General features: G+C 31.8%; 3 protein-coding genes across 5 annotated transcripts; all 3 read right to left on the minus strand.

Annotated features, from left to right (window-relative positions):
• Positions 1 to 309: 309 nt before the first annotated feature.
• On the minus strand, positions 310 to 2,224 carry LOC107918892 (non-specific lipid-transfer protein). The gene is made up of 2 exons (XM_016848472.2): positions 1,838 to 2,224; positions 310 to 462 (listed from the first exon to the last, which is right to left on the minus strand). Exons 1-2 carry the CDS (start codon positions 2,176 to 2,178, stop codon positions 456 to 458), a joined length of 348 nt encoding a protein of 115 aa, XP_016703961.1. The 5' UTR covers positions 2,179 to 2,224; the 3' UTR covers positions 310 to 455.
• A 3,153-nt stretch (positions 2,225 to 5,377) lies between these two features.
• On the minus strand, positions 5,378 to 6,404 carry LOC107918904 (non-specific lipid-transfer protein). The gene is made up of 2 exons (XM_016848479.2): positions 5,994 to 6,404; positions 5,378 to 5,527 (listed from the first exon to the last, which is right to left on the minus strand). The coding sequence occupies exons 1-2, from the start codon at positions 6,341 to 6,343 to the stop codon at positions 5,521 to 5,523; spliced, it is 357 nt and encodes a 118-aa protein (XP_016703968.1). The 5' UTR covers positions 6,344 to 6,404; the 3' UTR covers positions 5,378 to 5,520.
• A 2,782-nt stretch (positions 6,405 to 9,186) lies between these two features.
• Positions 9,187 to 13,011, minus strand: LOC107908544 (probable F-box protein At3g61730). 3 transcript variants are annotated; one of them, XM_041099572.1, is made up of 8 exons: positions 12,764 to 13,011; positions 11,538 to 11,737; positions 11,410 to 11,454; positions 10,981 to 11,145; positions 10,802 to 10,849; positions 10,039 to 10,209; positions 9,815 to 9,922; positions 9,187 to 9,587 (listed from the first exon to the last, which is right to left on the minus strand). In XM_041099572.1, the coding sequence occupies exons 1-8, from the start codon at positions 12,913 to 12,915 to the stop codon at positions 9,502 to 9,504; spliced, it is 975 nt and encodes a 324-aa protein (XP_040955506.1). In that variant the 5' UTR covers positions 12,916 to 13,011; the 3' UTR covers positions 9,187 to 9,501. The 3 variants fall into 3 exon arrangements, with proteins under 3 accessions (XP_040955506.1, XP_040955505.1, XP_016691223.2); XM_041099571.1 differs by having other exon boundaries at positions 9,187 to 9,590; positions 12,764 to 13,008; XM_016835734.2 differs by having other exon boundaries at positions 9,187 to 9,584; positions 12,764 to 13,005.
• Positions 13,012 to 21,368: the final 8,357 nt, after the last annotated feature.

Here is a 21,368-nt window from a genome sequence, read left to right on the forward strand (position 1 = left end):
TAATTTTGTTTATTTCTTTTATACTTTTAATAAACTAAACTAATTTTTAACTTTTAATTTGCACTGACTAAAATTATACATTTAATTTATATTTAAATAAAATTGTAATAAATGTTTTTCGTATTTTAATAAAAATTGGTAAATGTGAAAATAATTAATATTGGATAATTGTCCACTTAAAACATATAAGTAAATTCTATATTATTAAAAAGCTTAAAAATATATAATATATGTTAAATTTATTTATTGAAAGAGTTAAAAAACGTACACGACAGCTAATAAGTTTAAATTAAGTTGTAAAAAATTAGATTAAAATTAATTGTAATTATTATTTAATTAATCATAACTTAAGTGCAATACAAGGGGTTGATTACAGATCAATTTATGAAAAGTTCTGCCCATTTTTTTATTCATTTGGCATGCTCTTCATTTTCACATTCCCCCCACTTCACTCTTCACACCCTGCAACCAAAATAAAATAAAATCAATAGTAAATATCTTTAAAATAATAGTAAAAATAATAATAAAATAAAAGTTATATAATATTCAAATAATAACAATAAAATAGTAGCAATATAATAATGAAATGGTGTCAAAATAGCAGCAAAACAACTTATTCAAAAATTTTATCGAGGCTTGGTCCATTTAAAAAGTAGGTTTTGTTTTTTGTTCGTATCTATTTTTCGGGTTTATATTTTTATTCAAATTTTTTTATTTTTCTGACAGATTTTCAAGCTTAAACGGATAATTTGACCCATAATCAAGTCTAATTATGTTGAGATAAATGACATTTAGGATGTTATTCAAAATAATAATTGAATAGCTTGAATTTCTTTGATAAGCTCGATGATGCTAATTAAAAATATATATATATTAAAGATAGGAAAAAAGCTTGGTTAAGCTTATTAACTACTTAAAACAAGTGTTAACATGAGTTGAGATTAATCAGATTAAATTTAAGGTTTTTTTTTCTATACTAGAGTTGATTGAGGGTGGATTTGAATGAGCGGTGCGTTTATTTAAGGTTAATATAAAAACATCAGTAGCGGCGAAATTAGATACTGTAGCGATATTGTAGCATGAGACAAAAAATAACTAAACACACTGCACTGCCTATCTAAACCCACCCTAAGTATATTAATAAAGGGTGCCCCAGGAACATGTAGGGTTTTAAATTTTCCCTGATTTTGTAAAATTAACTTTTAAAATCTTAAAATTTGTAGTTAATAAAATGATAAAATTTATATTTTAACATTCTAAAATTTATAATTCAATTTCGATCTCATTATAAAATTTTCGATTTTGCTTTTGCAGTGTCTCATTGTCACGTAGAGGTATGGGAGGGTTTGGGTAAAAATATAGGCCCGAAATATGGGCTTGGGCAAAAAAATGAGGCCCGATTAAAAAATGGGCCGGGCCTCGGGCACCACTTTTTTTTTGCCCGGGCCCGGCCCGGCCCGAATATAATAAATATTTTTATTTTTTATTTTTTAATTTTAAAATACTTTTTTTTTAAATTTTTTTAATTTTAAAATATTTTTAAAATACTTTTTTAATTTTTTTTAAATTTTAAAATATTTTTAAAATAATTTTTTTTATTTTTAAAATAAATTTTTGGTATTTATTTAAAAAACGGGCCGGGCCGGGTCGGGATCGGGCCCGGGCTTATGAATTTTTTCCCGGGTCGGGCTTGGGCAAATTCTAGGCCCATATTTCGGGCCGGGCCGAAATTTTTTTTGGGACCCGGACCGGCCCATGAGCAGCTCTATTGTCACGTAATCAATGAGATGCATATAATTCATATAAAATGAAAAATAGGAAGAGAGTGTGGGTTTACTTGGTGCAATCAGTAGTGGCAGAAATTGGAGGAATTAAAGTATTGATACCACATTTCTGGGCAATAAGAGGGAATCTTTTAGGGTCATATGGTCCTATTTTTGGCAATACACCTTTAAGGCACTCGCATATTCCTTGCCTATCTAGTTTGGTGTTAGCTTGCTTAGCAAGCCCTTTAGCACCCGAACAACATCCTGGTGCCGGATCGGGTTGGCCTTTTATGAAGCTCAAGCAAGGGGTAATCGACACGATAACCTCCTGGCACGGAGGTGCGGCATCTGCAATTTCCGAACTAAATGTAAGTAGCACAAGGATGGTTAGGATGTTGATTAATTTAAACATGGTGGTCAATTGGGTGTTTTTTGGGCTTGATCTTATTGTGGTTTCCTTTGAAGCTTATGCACATATATATAGTTGAAGAGTATTTGGTATTTGTTGGTAAAAGTACCATAGAGGTTCTTATATTAAGAGTTGGATTGCATTTTGTCCACTCTATTTAAAAAATGGGCTAATTGATCCCTACACATTAGATCAAAGAGCAAATTGGTCATTCTGTTAAAAATTTTATCCAATTCTATTGTTAAAAATCGGTCCATGTACGTCAGCATGAGGTAACATGGCACGCCACATGTGTCTGATTATTTTGTTAGCTACGCCAATTTTTAACAATAGAATTGGATGAAATATTCAACAGAAAAGATCAGTTTGCTCTTTGATCTAACATACAAAGTTTAATTTACTCATTTTTTGAGTTAAGAGAGGTAAGATGCAATCTGACTTTTAGTATAGGGGCCTCTATGATACTTTTATGCTGCTTTAGTTAATACAATACAATGATAAAATTGGGAATATTATTATTGAGGAGAAAGTACTTGCGAAATCCCTTGGTTAACGACTAGATCAAATTAGTCCTTCTACTATTAAATGAATTAATTTGATCACATCACTATTAAAAAGAATTAAAAAAGGTCACGTTGGAACAAAGTTAACATTTACCATATGAAATTAATTTTTCCATTTACATATCAACTCAAAACAAAACATCGCATCGGAAAAATCATAAAAAACTTTCAAAATGTAATTTTGTTTAACAATAAATAACATTTTTAAACCGTAAATGCTAACTTTTAAAAATTTTATCTCATTTGATTCTTTTTTATTGGTACAAGAATTAAATTAATCCAATAATAGAAGAATTAATTTGATCCGACCCGACCTGATACATACCGAAAAGATTAAGAATTTTGAGGTAGTTGCAATGCAAGTCTCGTGATTGCATGTATCTTAGCATATTAGAGTACTAAAATGACAAAATTCAGGATTAAAGTTACGTGAATGTAACTTAGCACCATAAGTTGCGTGAATATAGTGGCCAAGCACTTAATTGCCTTCCCACATTTTAGGGGCAAATTCGAAAAGTAATTTTAAAACGGGTCAAAATTAAATTACAAATTTTTAAAAGATTAAAATGTAATTTTATTATTGTATTAATTTATAATTTTAAATTTTAAAGGGATTAAATGATAATTTTATTATTCTTAGGACCAAACCTACCTCATGTGCTATCATAAAATTAAAATATTGGTTCTTATAGTATTTTTTTTATTTTGATTTATAGCCAATATTTATTTATTTATTTGTTTTAGTGTTGTTATACCTATATCTCGCGAGCCTACTAATAAATCATCCTCAACTGTACTCTCTTCCACTATGTATTAACAAGCATGTTTCTTCAAGTTTGCACTAACAGGGCACATCATTGGTTCAATCCGTTCAACAAATTGAATAGGCCTACTATATTAAAAAGAATGTAAATAATTTTATTCAATAATTTGTCTGATAAAATTATTGACTAAAATCTAAATTACCCTTACATCAACTAATATTTGTAACTCAATATTAAACCTACATGGTTACAAATCATTCTCCTCCCGCTAATCTTCACCTACAACCAATTAAACTCTCCAAACCCTTCTAAAAAAATTGTCATAAAACAAACCAATAAAATAGCAAAATACAAAAATCAAACACACTCGCAAAATCAATAGTTGACGCCTACCAACTAAGGGTAAGTTTGGATGGACGATTAGGTGCGGTGCGATGCATTTAGCTTACTTTTTGTCTCATGCAATAGTATCGTTACAGTATCTAATCTCACCGCCACCACTGTTTTTACACTAACCGCAGGGAAACGCACCACCCATCCAAACTCACCCTAAGTATTTATAACTCTTCTTCTTCATTAATTAGTAGCTAAGAGATAAAATTTTATCATAAATTTAAATGTGGAGTTTTTTGAATAATATAATCCTATAAATTATCAGTAAACTACAAAAATAGTCACTTTTATTTGCCTCAGATTATATTTTAGTCACTTATGTTTGAAATTTTACGCTTTAGTCACTTACGTTATCGTTTTGTTACGAAGTGATCACTCTACTGTTAAGCTCCGTTACCTCCCTAATGATGGTCCTATATAGCAATCCAAATGGGTTTTAAGTCTAACTTGGATATCCAATTGATGCAAATAGGTTTTTAATTAAATAAATTCCAGTTGTTGGGATGAAAATAAGTTTTTAATTAAATAAATTTAATTTGGACTGCCAGATAGGACATTCAAGTTGGCATTTAAAATCCATTTGGACTGCCACGTAAGACTTCCGTTAGGGAGGTAACAGAGTTTAAGGATAGAGTGACCACTTCGTAACAAAACAATAACATAAGTGACTAAAATGTAACATTTCAAACATAAATGACTAAAATGTAATATGAGACAAACAAAATTGACTATTTTTATAATTTTCTCAAAAATAACTTTATCATTAGGTATCCTACAACTTATTTCAAATAGATAAGGATTGACTTTAACAACACAAAAATACTTTGACTCCATCAAACAACTCGAGCAGGTGCTGATTATCTTAGTGTGCTAGGCTTCAACAATTAATTTTCTTTTTGACAGTTGGTGAAAATTTGAAATAAAGTTGGTATTAATAGATATCTCATGATCAGAGGTGAAGCCAACTTTTAGGGGCGAATGAAATTTTAATTTTTTATAGTCTATATATTTATAATTTTTAAAGGATTAAATTGAATTTTTAAAATTTTAGAAGGTCAAAATATAATTTTACCTTTACTAATTTAAAATTTTTAAAAAAAATTAATGACCTAAATAGAAAATTTCCATTTTAGGGGGGCCGGCATTCGCCTCTGCTCATGATGAAGTAATTTGTTTGATATTTGATTGATACATTGATTTTGTGTTTGGGATAATTGACAATTGAGAATAATTTGAGTGAGAATTTCTCAATTAATTTTATAGTCTTTGTTATATTGTCAGTATGATTAAACTCATAAGCTCACGACAATAGAAAGATGAGTCAGCCATTGATTACATTCACCAAATATATAAACATTAACATCAAGATTAATTGTTTTTAGTCGTTCATTTTCGGAATCGACAAGATTAAATTACTTCAATCTTTTTTAAGAAGAGAGTGATTTATTTAGTATCAAAATTGAAGAATATAATTTCCAGATGTGAAAGTTAAAAATAAGTTGATATTTTATTTAGTGGAATCAAATTACAAGGGGTTGATTTATACATAATTTTATGAAATCCATCATTAGGGGTTTTTTATTCATTCTCCATACTCTTGCTTTTCACATTTCCCAGCTCTCTCTTCATATCCTGCAAGAAAAATGAAAAAGAAAAAAAATTCAATGTAATTGAGATCAGCATTCTATATATGATCTGTTTTGTCAATCTTTCAAACTATCGATAATACTTCTCCAATATATAAATAGAAAGATATTGCGTTTCAATGTACTTCACATCTTCCTATGTTGACAATAATGTCCATACAAATTGAGCTAAAATTCAATCAATGATGAATTTATATATTTTAATAATTGATAACCAATTGATTTAATTATGTTAGTCAATATCATAACTTACTAAATCAATAAATCAACATAGACTTAACTGAATGGGTTGGTTAAAGCCATTACATAGGTCATAACTCAAATTCAATTTAAATTCGAATTTTAGAAATGACATTGTTGAGAAAGACAATTCTAAACTCCGAATATAAACCGTATAATAGGCATAAAAAATACTTAAAAAAAAAAGAAAAAAGAAGGAAGAGAAAAGTTACTTGGAACAATCAGTAGCGGGGGTGATGGGAGGAAAGAAATTCTTGATACCACATTTCTGGCCAAGAAGAGGCACTCGATTAGGGTCAAATGGCCCAAGTAGTGGCAATATTGCTTTCAAGCACAGGCATAGTTCTATCCTATCTTCTTTGGCCTTTAGTTCGTTAATAAGACGTTTAGCACCAACACAACATTCCGGTGCCGGATCGGCTCCGCCTTTTATGAAGCCCTCGCAGGGGCTTAAGTAAAAGATAACCACATCGCACAATGGTGATGCTGCTGCAGTTTCTGTAATATCCCGACTAAAATTAAGGAACACCAGCATGGCTATAAAGTTGATTGAGCGAAACATGGTGGCCAATCACTTTTTCTTTTCGTTTCCTTTTTGTTGATTTTATTGTGGTTTCTTTTGAAGCTTATGCATGCTTATTATAATATAGGTTGAAAGTATTTGGTGTCTCCTTATGGGGGAAGATGGGGTAAAAGCATCATAGAGAACCCTATATCAAGAGTTAGATTACATTTTGATCCCTTTACTTAAAAAATGGTTAAATTAATCCTTGTACTTTTTATCAAAATGCAAACTGGTTCTTCTGTTAAAAATTTCATTTATTTTTACTGTTAAAAATTGATCCATATATGTCAATATAAGGTATATGCGACCCACCATGTGTCACTATCTGGTGATTTTGTCAGCCATGTTAGTTCTTAAGAGTATAAATGGATGAAATTTTTAACAAAAAGAACTAATTTGCTCTTTGATCTAAATGTGCAGGGATTAATTTGTTTATTTTTTTAGTAGAGGGGACAAAATGTATTTTAACTCTTAGTACAGAAATCTCCATGGTACTTCTATTGGGAAGATAGTTGTGTAAAACTAATATGGTTTTACAATATTTTATAATTTTTTTGCGATTGATATTTCAACGATATAATTAAATTGGTCTTCCATACAAAATTTTGAGATTCGATATTTCTATCTTATCGATCTAAAATATTGTCTATATTATTATATATTAACAGTTGAAAGTTTTTGCTTAATAAAACAAATAGTTAAAAAGAATTTAGTCAAAACTTGACATGCATGAATAGAACATAAAATATGACAGTTGAATTGTTAAAATATCAATAGTAGAAAATTTAATGAAATGGTATAAATTCATATTTGTTTTACACTCGTGTAAATATTTCCTTCATTATAAATTTACATTTTATTAAAAAAAGAAGAAGCTAATTTACCTTTTGTATATTTATAGAATTGAGAAATCTTACACTCTTTGGTAAGATAAAAATGTGCCACATAGAAGGTTAATTTTTTTAAAAAAATAATTCTAGTTGAATCCATGACAGAGAAAAATAAAATTATGTAATAAGATTTTAACAGAAACGAGCTAAAAAGATATACCATTTACGAGGATATACGTTAAGAAATGCTTCTTAGTTATAAAATTCAATAATCAAATTATTTAATTTAAGTTTGATTTTGATGTTTAATTTTAATTTTGATTATTTGTATTAGAATATAAGTTCAAGTTTAAATTTAAAATTATAATATTAATTAAAATGATTATTCTCGTAAATTACTCAAAGGAATGAATACAAAAATTTTGAAATCAAATTCAATTAACTTGCTATCTACCGTAGTGTTAGTAATCGTAGGTTAACACCTTATACTATAGTTAAAGTTTTGTATTTTTATGTTCACTTTACAATTTATATTTGAAATTCATGATTATAAATTTCACAATATTTTCTGTAAAATTTAAAAGTAAAATTAATGATGATATAAATGAAACAATATTTAAATATTGACGAATTTCAAAAATCTGAAAGAAAAAATATATTAGTGCAAATTATTACATCTCTTAATACAACATGTTACGACATCACACTGTAATATTAAAATAGTATGGGTAACTTTTTAAGTTTTGGAAATTTTAACTTGTAATTATTTGAGTAATATGCATATTATAAAAGTTTAACAGATACATTTATAAAAAATATATATATATTTAAGGCACTTTAGATGCATAGGTCTTATACACCATCAATTAATAATAAAATGACATATTATTATTGGTGTAAAATAAAAAAATATTGAAGAACTCAAAAATAAATAATATTAACTTTGTTAAACATAATTAAATATTGATTATAATTTTTTTCGGGTTCAAGGTTTCAAGTTTTAAAATTTAGGTTTAGGTTTTTGGGTTTTAAAATTCAAATTTCGTATTTAATTTTTTGCATTTTTATATTTAATGATTATAATTAATATTTATTTTAAAAAAAGATAATTTTATTAATTTTATTTTTAAACCCTTTAATATTTTTTATTTTACATAAGGGATGATGTATTATCTTATTATTAAATGATGGTACATAAAATCTATGCACTATAGTGCATCAAATATTCACTCATAAAATAAACATTTAAGAATTTATAATATAAATAATATTATATTATATTGAGTAGTTCTATATATAATACAAAATTTTCTAATGTTTATTAAAATACTTAATTTTAGTACATTTTTGTGGGGAGCGTAACGTAAAATTTTCCAAGAGATTCGTTTGTTTGGATGGGAAACAAAGTTTTTTTTTTTTAAGGTTGTTGCAATGCAAATCTCGTGATTGCATGTTTATTGGCATATTAGAATATGAAGATGAGAAAATTCATGGTCGATGTTACGTGAATATATGGTCCAAGCACGCAACTGCCATTACCAAATTAGCAAATTCTCAAAGTTCCTTTTCAAGCTTCAAATATGCTAAGGCCGAATAAAATTATTATTAAATAGGTGTAAAATCCTAAAAAAAAAAAGAAATAAAAAAATTGTACTTGTCCTCACAAATTTCGACGTTTTTCTATAGCTATATTTTAATAAAAGGATAAAATGGTACAATTTTTTTTAAAAGATTATATAATAAATAAGTAATTATAAAATAAATTACTTTAGAAGAGATAAAAGAGTTATAATAATAAGAACATAAATTACTACTTGCCTAACCTACTAAAGCTTCCTTAAACCATAGGTTAAACTTGGATTGATTTTTTTTTAATTTGAAATAATCCAAGTCAAATTACATTCTTTTAATAAAATTATCTTCATTTAAATTTAATTATAAATATAATAATAAAATGAATTTTCATATCCTATTTCGAGCTTGGTGAGGCAAAAAATAGACCAACAAAAATGAAAATGCTCTAGACTCGATGAGCATCGTACTATTGAACCATTTTATATACTCTAAATATCTCAAATTTGTAGACAAGTTTATGAGTATTGCTGACTATGGTCTGTATTTATAAAGGGCTTATGTTTATAGTAATCTATGAGGACAGTAAAAACAAGGGTACGTGTGGTAAGTCCAAAATCAATCTGAAAGTAAATCTTATGGTTTGAGCTGTTTTTAACTATTATAAAAAGAAGGGTTAGAGGAAAGAACAAACCAATTTGAATGATGAGAAAACCGAATATCTGCGATTCTGGTTCAGGTTCAAGCAACATGTCAAAGGAGTTGTTGAGAGATTCTGATTGAAACAATTTCCCCTTCAGCTCCAGCTCTCATGGTATGGTACTTTATTAAGACGCCTGCTTCTTGGAAAAAAACAAAACAAAACAAAAAAAAAACCCGAGCAATCACAATAAATTAAGTAATATCCGTACAACTAATTTGAACGTTTAGTATATATATTGAATTTTAATTCGATTGGCATGGGTATTATTGTTAATGCAGGAAGATGTGGGTAGAAAAAGAGCTATCAGTCTCTTAAGTGGATATGGTAAAAAATATATATATTGTAGATTGTGGAGTTTGTTACCTTGATTTTCTTGTAAATTGGTGTTGACTGCGACTGCATGAAGAGCAATGATTGCTTTTGGTTGAAAGTCATTGGGTTGTCCTATCCATGACTTATAATCGAAGATCCCTGTAAGTTTCATTGGCAAAGCTAAATCAGATCCTATAGCATCTTTTGAATGTCTTAAAGTTCAATATATATACCGAACAGAATGAGCAAATTTTAGGTGGAGAATAAGGTTTTACCCGCAGTGGACTTGCTTGTGAGGTACTTGAAGTCAAAAATGGCTCCATAAGCTCCTCGTACTTTCTTTTTGATTTCATGAGATCCAACGAGTTCATAGTCCCAACTCCCATCCTGGAACCCTTGGTTAAGGAACAGCTCAATATGCCTTGCATCTAACATCTGCATTGTTCCTACATAAACAATCAAATCTTCTTTACTCCAGGCTCTGCTGCTTCCTTTTAAAAAGAGCAGAAGCTTTTATGAATGCGACACAATTGAAAGTCTAAACTCATGCTCAGCAGATACCAGAAATTTCCCTAAGATAAATTTGGCACCATATAAATCAAAGCAGTAATCTATATTTCAACAGGAAAAAAAATGATATGATGCTTTTATGATTCTGTTAGTGTTACATTTCCATCTCAAAGTCATCAAATGCCAAGCATGATCCTGCCAAATACAACGATTTCCTGTCTAAAGATTCATTTAAAGTGTTTGTATCTGACGCGCATGCATGTTTGAACATTAGGGTATGAACCTTCAAGAACCTTCCAAATACAACAGAAACTTAAAAAACAAATTAAAACATATCAATGTCGTACATATATTTGTATCTGACACTCATTCCAAGAAAGTAGTTGAGAACAGAACAGAGATCAGCAGAGATGGAATGTAATTCTTGAATACCATAGGCTTTAAACCTTTATTTTCATGTTCATAGCATTACATAAAGAATCTCATACTTTGCATTTTCATGGGCAGTAAGACATTTTCATTGCTCACCTTCACATTTTTCTTGGTCACATACTGGGCATCGAACAAGTTGTAAATCTAAAAAAAAAATCAACCATGTTGAATCGAGAACTTAGATGGAATATCGATCACAACTTAAATAAAGAACATGCATACATCTTACAAGAGATAAAAATGCGAGGCAATAATTTATAGGATTTGAACTGTACCAGCTATCCAGATTCCGGTCTTGATTTTCCTTAGCAGACATGAGCCGCAAGACTGCAACATATCACCTATATTTTCTTGTTTTGGGATTTTCACAGATGCACTCATCCTTTGGCTCAGAAATGCTACTTCTGAATCGAATGAAAACGCCCCAATCCGCATCCAATCTGATTTATTCCCCAACAAAATCAAAATACAGTCGCTAGTAAATTGTCCTTGTACTAAGCTCAACATCTGATAATCTCGCTATAAATTGATAATCAATTCAAATGCATCAAACAAAATCTACACCCCAACAAGATTTGAGTACGACAGATATCTAAACATGAACATATGAAGATATGATCATCTAAAAACCCTCGAAATAATTTAAAGAACTGATAAATTCTCATAAATTTACTCCCAAACTTCGAGTAAAATTGGCAACTAACCAATATGTTTCTCCTGCTGGCGGAAAATGAAAGAGTGACTTCCATCTGTAGAAGCCATTGGAACTTCAATATAAAAAACAGTTAATGCGCATACAGGTCTAAGATATCTAAAGAGATTTGATGTTTACCAACAACTGAAGCATAGAGCTTGGACCAACTGAATGATACGTGACCAGGATCAGGAACCTGAAGATCCCTCAAGCATGTGAACTTCCATATACAATCTTGCATGATAACACTGTTGAACCATTTATTAGTAGCTCCCAGCATCACCAATGATCGTCCATCCAAAAACCTGGCTATGTATGTCCATAGATCCTGCTCATACCTTTTTGAGTATATATGTGAATGAGAGATGATTAATTTTAAGCAACTCAATATGGTAAAATTTTTACAATTAATAACTGTTTGGTTTCTGAGAAAATAAAAACAAATCCATATATAAAATTGATTTGGAGCAATCATTTTCTCGAAAATTAGTATGTGAGAATTGAACATTAAGAGTTCTGTTCTCTGTTTTGAGCGAAAATCTACAAGTACAAACTACAAATGTTGCAACATTTAACCTCCGGTATAAGAAATGAGTAACAGAATTAATGAAAGGAGATTAATGTCAAGGACGTGTTTGCTAACTAAGAAAATTTAACGGATAATAGAAACTAAACCTTCTACTTCCCGAGAAAAAAAGGAAGGAATATGAAAAACATTATAAAATTTGAAAATTACGAACGAAGATTTTAAAAAATCTGTTAATGTTTAAGATCCCGCCATTTCTAAGCTACCATGCAGATCTTCGAATTAAACAAGCGCACAAGATTGATCATAATGAAAATTAGTGCAGCTAATTCAAAATCAGAGACAAGAATCCACTGGAAGGAAAACATGCATTTAGTGCCGAAACTTAATGAAACAACACTCTCTAGAACTGAACCGTCTTTGAATAGCAGAGACTCGTTTTAAACTTCCAGATCAGTGGTTCATGGAGACCTTTTTTATAGGAAAAAAACAACAGAAATGATTTTTCTTCCTTTTTAACACATCATCGATGCATGATGAAGAGCGAAACTTCGAAAAAATCAGAACTAGTGTCATAAACGAAAAAAAATTCATTACAAATTGTTTTAGTTGAATCAGCTAAAACTCGAGTAGGCGAGTAGCTCAAATTCCTTTTGATCATTGTTTGTTTCTTCAGATTCAACTTTTTTATAGTTAAATGACATTATCAAGCTTAAATTCGAACTGATATCAGATCAAAATAAACTACACCAGCTCAAAATCTCAAAGGAAACAAAGAAAAGATTTGAGAAAATCAATTTGATGAAGCTCCAAATCAAAGAGAGATTTGAGAGATTACCAATTGAAGGTAGAGTGATTGATGCAACGAGGAGAAGAGCAACTGCAAATTCCCTTCGTTCTCTTCAATCTCTTCCTCATTCTTTCAATTGATTTTGAAAGAAGTACATTGGAAATCTCTTGGTATATATAGGAAGCGACGCGCCAAATCATCAGTATTCAAAAGTAATTCAGAAAAAAAAAAGGGGAAAAAAATGGAACGGATCTGAAATTTGAATCGTGGATTGGGCTTAAATTAATGGATCCTTTTATTGGGCCTACTTAAAGCATTTTGGACCAATTGGGCAGGGAAATAATACACATAATTCTATTCAAAGTATATTGTAATTGGAAGTTGTTGTAGACAATTATTATGGATGATGAAATTACTATGATAACAAAGTGTAACAAACTTATCTTGAATTTGAAGTTGTTGGAGGACGTGGGTTTGAGTGCACTAAAGCGCATTATCTTTCTATTTATGAGTTGGGAAAATGCTATGAGTAGTTCTAGGCATTGCGTTAAAAGAAAATATACCTAATTTTGAAATCTCGAATTGGCAATGTTAGTTTGAGTCTAATGTACATGTATTGTTAAATGTATATATGGGATTGATATAAGTAGTTGAAATGGTTGGAATTTGTAAATGGTGACATGTGTTGAATTGGATTTTAAGTTTGAATTGTCGGATAGGTAATTTTGGACAGAAATGTTGTTTGAATGGTAGCATATGAGATGTTGAGAGTATGTATGATGTTTAAATGGTATAGGTATGAATTTGGTTATTTGTTTAGTTGTTGTAAATTGGTTACTTTGAAAATAGTAGGTGATGTCGCAACGACAAATCCTCAACATCGCGACGTGAAATCGATGGAGAGTGGTGTCGTGACCACGAACCCCTAATGTTGTGACAACACTCACTGTTTGTTCGAGGTCGCGGCGTGATACCCTCGACATCGCGGTGCCAATCTAATAGTTTTGAAAATGTTGCATTTCAATCATTAACCAACCTTGGTTTATCGAAAGAGCTTTCATAAGCTCGGTTAAAACCTAAATTCGATTATATAACATGTTGTAACTATATAATGAGCTTAACAATATGTATTAATTGCTGAATTGAATCGCAATTGGAATCGTAGTTACTTTGGCAACGAATGTGACATCTTATAACTCAGACCCAGCGGTCGAGTCGGGTATGTGGCGTTACAAATTTAACATAAGAGAAGTAAGATTATCCAATGGTAGTTACATTAATGGATACAACACTTAATCATGCCTCCATAGGCTCTAATACATCCTCAATTAAGCTTTTAAACTCTATTTTATCATTTTCCATATCTAAAAATATAATCCAAAAATTAATATAAATTCATCCTAAACTTAATCATGATAAGTCATAGATAATATCAAACTATTGTAAGTGTAGGAAACCATTTCTTACCTTATTAGAGCTCCCTCTCACAAACCATGAATTTTCTCAATAAAACCCATGAAACCCTAAGTTGTCATGGCTGAAAAGAAGGAAATGGACTTAGGAGGTTGATTTCGTGAAGATTTCAACATTATCTTAAAAAGTTGAATATTTTGAAATGAAGTAAAGAAAAATGCAAGAAAAGGGAAAGGATGAAGATGAACAACCATGGGGAACAGGGATGGCAAAACAAAAAAAAACTTGAATTCGATAGATTCTAGCCTGAACCGATCCATTACGGTTAAATTTCTTTTCAAAAACTGGGTTTGGGGTGGGTCAGGTGAAATTATAAAAATAGTTAGGTTAGGACAGAGTCGAGTTTGAGGTAAATCCGCCTTGCCTCGCCTCGAGAAATTTATAAAAATGCCCTTGATATATATAAATTTATGTATATAATGTTTTTGCCTTCACTAAATAAATATATAAATAAATCTCTCTCTCTCTCTATATATATATTAAGTTTTAAGTTTAAACTAAAAATAATAATCTTATTTGCTTTCAAATAAAAATAAAAAAATTAAAAAAATGTAACATTGTTTGCTTCAAATTAAAAAATAAAATAATTAAATTAAATTCAAGCCGTGTCGGGTTGGGTCGGGTCGGGTCGGGTCTGGTCTGGTTGGAGTTGGGTTTCCTATTAAATTTTAGGTTTGGATTTGGGGCGGATTTTTTCTCTTAACAGTCAAGGTTGGGTCGATGCTGGAGCAGATTGGTCAAGTTTTGGGTTAGGTTCGGGGTAGGTAAATATCCGTCATGCCTTGCCCCATTTGTAACACCCCTTACCTAACCCAATGGTCAGGTGTAAACTACAGAATGCTACATTAGTTATTAGAGTAACCACAATCAAATAAACATACAATTCATGTATAATACTTTTAAATGCATGATGTCCCCAGCAACGGCGCCAAAAACTTGATGTCCACGAAACCAACTAAAAATACCACAAAGGCAAGTGCACTTATCGATAAATAGTATAGCTATGGTGAGCAAAGATATCGTTCCCCCACGATGACTAAAAGTACTAGTAATTACCGTATTTATATTATTTAACTGACAAATTGAATTGATTGAATTAAACTAAAATTAATTAACTAAGAACTCGACAAAAAATAAATCAGGAAAATAATCGAATAATGACAAACAAGTGAAACAATACCCAGGAAAGAATCTACCTAGATTGCATATGTCGTTATCAATCTCAATTAAAAAATTTATTCACTTAATATCTTGATCTGTAGAAATTCCTAAATTATGCTAATATCTCTCTTTAAAACTAAAAGTAACTGACTGTAGGTTGATGAATTGAAATTTCTTTCTAATTAAAACCCCTATTATCGCATTAACTCCATCTATGAATTCCCCTATTATATTTAACTCTAATCCAGTAGATTTATGTCGTCCTATTTCTAGGATTGCATGTAACTCCACTCAATTATGCTAGATCTACTCTTAAATAGGGTCTATTCCTCCTCTAAATTAAGCACATCAAACATGAATTAATAATCAGGAAATATTAAATAAAGAACTAAACACACATAACTGAGAACAAGATTCAAGTATTTATTGCGTAAAATAGAAATCAAAAGACATAATTCATCATAGGATTCATCTCCTCTAGGCATTTAGAAAATTAGTTCATAATCACGAATAAAAGCATCCCAAAGTCAGTATAACCACCAGAAATAAAGAAACTCATAATAAAATTCAAAGAAATTAAAAGGTGATCTTCAATCTTGATGGAAATATGCTTTAGAGTCGACTTCAATGGTGTTTTCTGAGTTATTTTCTTCAATGCTCTCTAACGACCCCCTTTCCTATTCTTATATTTGGTATTTATATGTCTTAAAATGCCTGAAAAACCTAAAAATTGTGTTTTTTCGCGTATTTAGAATGCGAATCGCGAAATCCACACGGTTTGACACATGGCCGTATGGCTCACACGACCGTGTGTCCAACCCGTGTAGCTCCTGTAATCTAATCCAATTGTTCGATTTTCGTTTCGTTTTCGCTCCCATATGCTCTCCTAATTATAGAAACATGACTTTAAAGTATTAGGAGCATAAAATTCACCATTTTACACTGATTAATCATCCAAAAATGCATTAAGAACGAGATTAAAACATGTTACTTTTGACACTTATCAATGCAAACAAGACATGCATATGGTATGATATTCAATCAATTCCGAGACTTACACAGGCTTGAGAAAACTCTTATACTATTCCACACTTGAATTAGGGCCAAATCGTAAAATTTTAAAAATTCCTTGACTGACGTCGCGACGGCATGCATATACTCATCGCGACGTCACTCTCTGAGATGATGACGTTACGATGTCAAGAAGCCCGCAGTCGAGATGTTGCCCCTGTTTTGGAAAAATCCACCTTTGGTACCTAATTCAATGAACTTCAAACCATTCCTAAGTTATTCATTCAACCTTACACAAAAATATAGTCATCAAACCAAGATCATGACAAACAATTCATATATTTAACCATTCAACAATAAAACATATCCAAGTCCTTATTCAGCTATCCATGTCAAAGTTGTTTTCACTACAATCACAAACATATTCATCATGATAATTGTAACTAACAACTTCAATGAATGGTCATGCATCACTTAAAACATACACAAAACTATCAAACACACACTTAACATATATAGCTTATCGTATCCAAATCAACTTTATTTTCATAAGAATTATTTTATCTAATAAATTTCTCAAATTTCTTGCAAATTCACTATTCCATTACTAGAATATAAACAAAAAATTTTGGGGTGTTACAACTTGAACCCTAAGTTGTGACTTATTGGTTGGGTGTTCACCTTCCCCGAAAAAACCCCGGGTTGGAATCATAGTTGTAAAAAAAAAGTACAAACTCACCCAACATAAGAAAGAGAAAAACGCATCGCAAAAGAAAAAAAAACTCATTCCAGTAAATTTAAAATTTAGTCTCTATACTTTTATTTTTAGGACCTAAATTTTGAAATCTGAAAAGTAGATAGAGACTAAATTACTAAAAAATGTATAAGGACTAAAATTAAAATTGATAAAGAATACAAGGACCAATGACCTATTTTAACCTAAATTAAATTACAATACCGTGCAAAACACATGAATTTATACAAATTGTGGACGACTTATCCTGTTTCAAGCTTGAGAATCTGTTTGGGACGACTTTCATTGGTAGTATGGATTCTGTGCACGTTACAAATTAAATAAAACAAATTGTGGACATAATCATATATATATATATACATACATATACATATATATTAGTTTGGTAGAAGGCAAGCACGTGAAACTAAGATTCAACTTATATTTTATCGGCTACGGGTAATTATTTGGTAGAAATTTTTTTAATTTTACATGTAGGTTGACATTTTACCTTATGTTTTTATTTAATTTTTAAATATAATTTAACAACAAATGATAAAATTTCAATTTTATTGGTGGAGTTCAAAATTTTCACTGTGTATTTAGGGGCGAAACTAGAAATTATCTTTAGAGGGGTCGAAATTAAATTATAATTTTACAGTAGAGAAAATACAGGGCAAATTACATATAAAAGCTCAATTTTTAAAATATTTACCGAAAGCGCGTCCACGTTAGCGCAATGTCAGGGGATGTGGCAGGAAAACGCGTCCCTAAGGAAGCGTTTTGCCTACTTGGACAAAAATCGCTCCATTAGCGCGATGTCAGGGACGTGGCAGGAAAACGCGTTCCTAAGGAAGCGTTTTGCCTACGTGGACAAAAATCGCTCCATTAAGGACGCGTTTTATGTCCAAGTAGGCAAAACGCTTCCTCAAGGACGTGTTTTGCCCATGTCTCCTGGTAGGGCTTTGGGTTATTGGTTTAGGGTTAGGGTTAGGGTTTTGGTATTTTTAAGTTTAGGGTTTTAGAGAAAAAATTAAATAAATAAAGGATTAGGGTTTAGGGTCTGTCAATTAAATTAATTAAAAAATTTTCAAAATTAGATTAGTTTTCGTGTTTATTATTTTTTAAGAAAAAATTAATTAAATTAGGGTTTAGGGTTACTTGAGTAATATAATTAAAAACAATTAAAAATCAGATTAGGATTTAGAGTTAAGGGTTTTTAAGGAAAAATTAAATAAATTAGGGTTTAGGGTTTTTTATTACCGGGCCCATTTCAGTAAATTTTTAAAAAATTAAGCTTTTTTTAGTGTTTTGCCCGGTTACTTGAGTAAATTAATTATAAATTTATAATAAATTAGTTTAGGGTTTAGTGTTTAGGGTTTTTAAGTAAAAACTCAAATAAATTAGGGTTTGGGGTTTACGGTTACATAATTAAATTATTTGTTAATTTAAAGAAGCTCCCACGTGGACGCGCTTTTACTACAGTGGCTCCTAAGAAAATAATTTTGAGTAGACATTTCTGAGCAAACAGTGTCAAAAACGCTTTAAGCAGGATGCTTTGTCAGCAGAAGTACTAAAAAAGATTTCACGTGGACGCGTTTTTGCTACAGTAGCTCCTAAAAAAATAATTTCAAATAGACGTTTCTGAGCAAACAGTGTCAAAAATGCTTTAAGAAGGATGCTTTGTCAGCAGAAGTACTGAAAGAAGCTTCCACATGGACGCGCTTTTGCTACAGTAGCTCCTAAAAACAGCTCCCACGTGGACGCGGTTTTGCTACAGTGGCGCATGGCCTGAGGCTATAAATAAGGCAAAATTTTCCCTCAAATTGCATAAGTTACTTACAAAAAAAAAAAATTAGAGAGGCTAAGAAGAAAGAAATTGAAGATGAGTGGGCGTATTAGTGCTGTTATTTACTATGATGATGAGGTTTGCCACACCGAGAACGGTGTTTTTTTGTCAGAGAATACAGTGCGACTGGTTTTTAACCAGAACATAGATTTGACAGAACTTCGTAAAATAATTAGGCGTAAAGTATTCGAAACGACGCAAATGAAAGTTCTATCTATTATGTATCGATTTTGTTCTTCTGTTGATCCGGTGACATATGACTCGTTCGACATAAAAATGTGCTCATAGTTTGGAGGCAATGGTGCAGACTCATCTCGCTAGTGGAGCACCGTAAATTGAGTTATATGTACAATTTATATCGCCAAATGATGCACTGGCGAGTGGTGTTCAAGAGGTATACGCGACTCTTGCTCGACACTCGGTTAGTGGGTTACAAAACACGGAGCAGCCTATGTTTGGTAGCAGTGTGGAATACACAACCCCTGCACGACACTCTGTCGGTGGATGGGACATGTACCTCAGTGGGTCGATGTTTGATGCTGGAAATACGTACTGCGGAACAAAATCAACTTCTACTGGTTGGTAATCTACATCTAATTGGGGACGTTATGAAACGCCTAGAAGAAGGGTAATGTACTCCCTACGACGTCTACCGGTGAGGGGACCTCGCACGTTGTAGATGATGATGGGTTAGAAGATGACTCTGATGTGGATCCACCTTGAGAGTCCGGTCCCGATGGTGCAAAAGTTAGATTATTTTTTGAACCGGAGCCTATTCTAACCGAAGCTGAAGATGTTGAAGGGGGTTCAGATGAAGAAGAAGATCCACGATTCAGGGCATACTCACCTCCAGCCCACATGCATAATATCGATCTGTCTGCAGATGATAAGTTGGAGTTTCAAGACCTACCACATTGATTGCGTGATCGTACAAGTTCGGTACAGGATTTGGGTGAACTTGAAGTTGGTAATCAGTTTTCCATCAAGGATAGTTTTATTGGTGCTTTAAAACAACATAGCATTAATAACGGCATTAACTACCACGTCGTTAAGTCCAAAACTGATAAGTTTGAGGCAAAGTGTGCAGTGTAAGATGGTACATGTTCATGGAAAATCTACGCCTCGTTAAGGAAAAGGACAAGGTTGTGGGAGATTAAAAAGTACAAAGGTCCACATATATGTGCTGAAGGTACAGTATTTAGGGTTTCTGAATAATACTGTTATTATGTAATGTTGTATTATTTAATGTACTCTGTTTATAAGTATTTCACAATATCATCCCAAGATGGATTCAGCTATGTTAGCTAGCTTGATACTGCCCACGGTGAAGGCAGATCCTAGGACTTCAGTGCCGGTGTTAATTGCCAATATTCGTAGCCAAATGGGGTATACGCCCTCTTACCGCAAGGCTTAGATAGCTAAGCAAAAGGCGTTGGAGAAGATGCATAGTGGATGGAACGCTTCATATAATGAAATATGACAGTAGTGTCAAGTGTTAGAGAGATACGTTCCAGGTTGCATAACGGACCTTCAAACCGGACATGAGTGCTACAACGACCGATTGCTACGTGGATGAAAAGTGTTCAAACGCCTGTTTTGGACATTTAAGCAATGCCGAGACGCATTTTCATACTGTAAACTATTGGTACAAATTGACGGTACCTTTATGTTCGGTAGATATACCCATCGACTATTGGTAGCAGTGGCACAGTATGGCAGTGGGAGAATTCTTCCACTTGCGTTTGCAATAACACCGGGAAAGTCAGCTGATGACTGAGATTTCTTTCTATCTAGGTTAATGAGGCATGTGTGCCCCCAACCTGACATCTGTGTTATTTCGGATCGGGGCAGCGGCATACTAGCTGTAATTGATCGACAAGGAAGCTTATGGCAGCGCAAACACCATTGGTATTGCCTAAGGCACGTTGCTTCTAACTACTATAGGCAATATCCATCTAAAAGTGAACGACGACAAGTGACTAACATGGGTATTTAGTCTTAATTAATATAATTTCGTTTGTCATTTTTAATTTATTCTAATTGAAAAAGTGGTATGTAATGTTCGCTATGAACTTATATTGGCAGGGTATGAAATAAATAAAGATCATTTTCATAAGATGTTGGAAATTTTGTGTTCAATTAACGGCAATGGCGCAGATTACCTTTGTAACATACCTTTCAAACAGTGGGCACAAGCATATGACGGCGACCTACGATATGGTCATATGACCTCAAACCTGGCTGAATGCATAAATTTTGTTCTAAAAGGAATGTGCCATCTACTGATAACATTGGTTGTGCGAGAGGCATATTTTCGTTTAGCGGCGCTATTTCCCAAGTGAGCATAGAGTTATGCAGGCCAGATGCAAGGAGGCCATGTGTGGTGCAATAAGGTAACGCAAGAAATTAACAAGGCCAAGGTGCGG

This window comes from Gossypium hirsutum, chromosome D08 (assembly GCF_007990345.1).
Source record: "Gossypium hirsutum isolate 1008001.06 chromosome D08, Gossypium_hirsutum_v2.1, whole genome shotgun sequence".
In the NCBI taxonomy this organism is placed as follows: Eukaryota; Viridiplantae; Streptophyta; class Magnoliopsida; order Malvales; family Malvaceae; genus Gossypium; species Gossypium hirsutum.